General features: G+C 55.2%; 1 protein-coding gene across 1 annotated transcript in view; it reads right to left on the reverse strand.

The window, feature by feature from the left end:
- ADAMTS7 (ADAM metallopeptidase with thrombospondin type 1 motif 7) overlaps positions 1–30 on the reverse strand; it is a gene marked incomplete at both ends in the record, with an annotated part of 56,862 nt that extends 56,832 nt beyond the window's left edge. Inside the window, one exon of the mRNA XM_082834567.1 lies at positions 1–30. This exon is cut by the window's left edge and continues 70 nt beyond it. Coding sequence (XP_082690693.1) covers positions 1–30 — 30 coding nt within the window.
- Positions 31–3,906: the final 3,876 nt, after the last annotated feature.

A 3,906-nucleotide genomic window follows, 5' to 3' on the forward strand; every position in this document is an offset into this window, starting at 1 on the left:
GGGGCTGCGGGGATTCGGGCCGCCGGGCATGGCCGGTGCCGGGCGGCCGCCGGGCGATCCCGCGCGCACACTCTTCGCGTCTCGTCCGCTCGCTGCCCGGTCCCGGGTCCGGCTCAGGACATGCCCGACCCGCGTGCAGCTCCCGGCGTCCCGGGCCCGGACTCCGGCCCGGCGGGCGGCTACGCTCAGTCCGCTGGCAACAAAGGCTGCAGAGCCCGCCTCCTCGGCCGGCAGCGGAGGCAAAGAAAAGACCGGAGAGTGAGAAAGAGAGAAAGAAAGAAAGGGAGGGAGGGAGGGAGAGAAGTCGCCGGCCCCCGCCCCGCCCCTCGGGCTCCTTCCCCCGCCCCCGGCCCGCCCTTCAGCTCCGGCTCGGCCTCGCCCCGCCCTGGCCCCGCCCTCGCGGGCCACTCGGGGCCGGTGCCGGCGGCCCACCGCTCTAGGGCGGAGCTGGGGCAGGGAGCTGGTAGCGCCCCCAGACGGCCGCTTGGCCGCCCACCGGGCCGAGGGCGCCCTCTGGCGGTGGAGCCGAGCAGGCCCCTCCCGACCTGAGCCCCCCCAAGGCCCCCCAAAGAATCTGGAATTTCTGGAATTTCTGCCTTGTCCCTAAACTGTGCTCGAGGAGGCGCCCTTCGGTGTGCTCCCTGGGCTAGGCAGGCCTGCCCTTCTGAGGAAAAGGGACACGGAGGCCTCCCGAGGGTCCAGGGTCTCGAAAGCCAGGTGGAGAGAGAGGCCCAGACTCTTCCCAAGTGGGCAGCTGTTTCCCACGAGGGGCGGGGTCTCTCAATTCCTCATGTCCAGACTCCTTTCCAAGTGTGTTTGCCTGGAGGGAAGCAAAGCATTCGGCCCACGGGCTGGAGCCCACAGACTCTCAGCAGGGGCCCCCTGGGAGCTTGGAGGCCAGCCAACCCCAGCCTCACATCCTCTGCTGCAAACACAGGCCATCTGTCCTTCCGTGGCCGCAGCCCTGATCCTGGCTTCCTGCTCCCTCCCCCGATGCTCCCAGGAGCCCCCGCCCCTGTCAAGGAGCACTCCCACCCTCCACCTCCTGCTTCACTAAACCTGGTCGACCTCTTGTTCCTCAGGACAGTGGTGGCCCGCTTTCTTCCCCTGGCCAGCCTTTGTGTAGCCACCCCCCTGCCTTCTGCTGCCCACATACCTCCTCCCTGTTCAATCTCACATGCACTTTCCCTCATTCCTGGAAGCTCCCTCTGGCTCCTTCACCCCAAGCCCTGCTGCCCTCCTGGGGGACCCATGTAGCATGTGGCTACGGAGTTCCTTGACCTCCTCATCTCTAATGACCCTTCCCTGCACTTTAGCCACCAGCCCTCACCGCCACAGCCTGGACTACATCATCCCCAACTGCCCACTCTGAAATCTGAAGATCAGATGCCCCACTCTCACACCACACCCTGATGTCTTTCCCACCCTCCCTGAATGTTCACAATCACACTACGTATTTTCCTTACTCGCCTCTTGTCACCTGCCTCTTCCCCCCACCTACCTGCCCCTCCTGGCTTCACCTACTTCCCTCCCTAGCTATACTCACTGCTCGACCCCAGCCCCTATCCAACCACTTTCCGTTTCTCCCCTGCCCCTAACAGCAGTTGGCCTTGCTGCCAGTGACAGGGACAGTTCAGACCACCACATCCTGTCCCCCACACCCCCATCCTGTGCACCAAGCATCTGTAACTGGCACCCATGCATTTCCCCTCCCTCTGAATGCAATGGACCAGGCACCTTCCAGCCGTCAGAGAGAAAGGCTTCCACCAGGCCTTTGTGCTCCCCTCCCCTCTCCTCATCCTCCTCACCTAGGACCTTGCTCTAGGGGTTCCCCTCTTTCCTTGGTCTCCATTGGTTCCTGACCCTTAGTCTAAAAACATTCTGGTCTCCCTCCTATTAAAGATCGTGATTATACCCATCCATGAACAAGTGGTCCCTCTAGTTCCCACCGCACATCTCTGCTCCCTTTCTCAGTGTAACTTCTCCAGGGCGTTATCTAGATTTCTCCTCCTCCCATCTGCACCTCAGACTCACCCCCTCCACCATCTTCCACCCTGGTGCCAGAGCCATAGGACCCTTTTCAGTCCTTGTCACCTTGACCTGCCCGATGCATTCTAGAGGTGCCCTCCCCCTCCCCACTCCTCAACTCTACCCTCGTCTGCCTGGCAAACCTCCTCTTCACCCCACAGGTGTTGGGTATTCACGGGGGCCACAGCAGGGAATGAGAGGATCACGGTCTCTGGAACTCTCACTCTGGAGGAGAGCCACAGGCCACAAGCTGGTAGACAGGTATAAACAAGACCAGCTGCTGAGAGGGGCTACGAAGAAAATAAAACTGGGAGGCTAGAGAGTCTACTTTCCAAGGGGTCAGTCAAGGAGGGCCTTCCTGAAGAGGTGACATTTACCAGGCATGTGAAGGTAAAAGGGAAGAGATGGGCACACACTTGGTGCATCTGAGACCTGTCCTTTCAGGCTCAGCTTATATGTTACCTCTCCCAGCAAGTCTTCCCGCACTCCCTTCTCAGGGTCCCCAGAGCACCCTTTGCCACCCCCATCATGGCACGAATCACACTGCACTGCTCTTGTCTGTTTATGTGTCTGTCCACCCCACCACACTGTGAGACTCTCAGGCCATGTCTTCTTTCTTTTGTGATCCCAGCCCCCAGCACAGTAAGCCCCAGAGATGGAGAGGATCTGGGGAGGGGACACACAGTCCTCCCCGGCCAGCACCACAACCTGCTGTCCTCGATCCTTTGGTGAGCCGCCAGGGCCAAACACAGATTAGAGGATTTTCTGAAAGGCAGCCTAGAAGTTTGTGTTTTCAAACGCATCAGCTGACAGCAGTCCTCACCTGTTTCCATTTGCGTCCCAGGTCCTGGCCTTTACTCTGTTCACACCCTGCTGGGCTGCCTTCATTTAAAGCCATACTGGACACGACAGGATACAAAAGAATGCGAGGTTTAGTCCTGCCCTCATGACACAAATAACAATCCAACCGGAAAAATAAGGCCAGCCAGCTCCAAATTTGGGAGGTAAAGTGTACATTTTGAACAAAGCAAGAGATTTGGTATTTCAACATGTAATTAACCAGAATGTCAAGTATCCGATTAGAGTTTCCCCCTGCCAAATCTTGTTAGAAGTATTTTGTTTATTTTTTAAATGATTGTTATGCTATGTAGCCCAACATCTCCAGTAAGATTTAACTTAGCTAAAACACTCCAGAAACTGATCAAACTAAATAAGAAACTAAATTCATTCTGCTTCTATATATCCACTTATATATTAATAGATGGCTTAAAAAGATGCAAGGACAGTAGAGCACTGTATATTTAAAATCATAAATGAATAGATAACAATGGAAAAATGAGGTATATAATTTTTTAAAATACTGTAAAACCTCTTTGGGCCTCAACTTTCTTATCTGTCTAATGGAGACAGTGATTCCCACTCCCCCATTTCACAGTTTTCTAGAGCAGTGGTTCTCAACCAGGGGTGATTTTGCCTCCACGGAATTTTGCAATGTCTGGAGGCATTTTTTTGGTTATCACAACTATGGGAAGGGTGCTATTGGCAACGGGTGGGTAGAGGCCAGGGATGCTGCTAAACATCCTACAGTGGACAAGTCAGCTCCCCTCAACAACAAAGAATTATCCAGCCCCAAATGTCAATAGCGCCAAGGTTGAGAAACTCTGGTCTAGACAATTAAATAGTCTGAAGGCAGGCACTTGGCAGAGTAAAAGCCCTTTTGTTTTAGTATTTTATTTTGCATTTTTTGGTAAGGCAAGCACAGGATAAACGTTCAAACTTTATAAACAGTGAAAAGTAACTCTTCCCTCCCAAAGCTGACCCCTAGTCCCTCCGTGCTCCTTCCCAGGGGCCATCACCGTTTCTGTTTCTCCTGAATCC

Source organism: Leucopleurus acutus (assembly GCF_964270905.1).
Source record: "Leucopleurus acutus genome assembly, chromosome: 1".
NCBI lineage: Eukaryota > Metazoa > Chordata > Mammalia > Artiodactyla > Delphinidae > Leucopleurus > Leucopleurus acutus.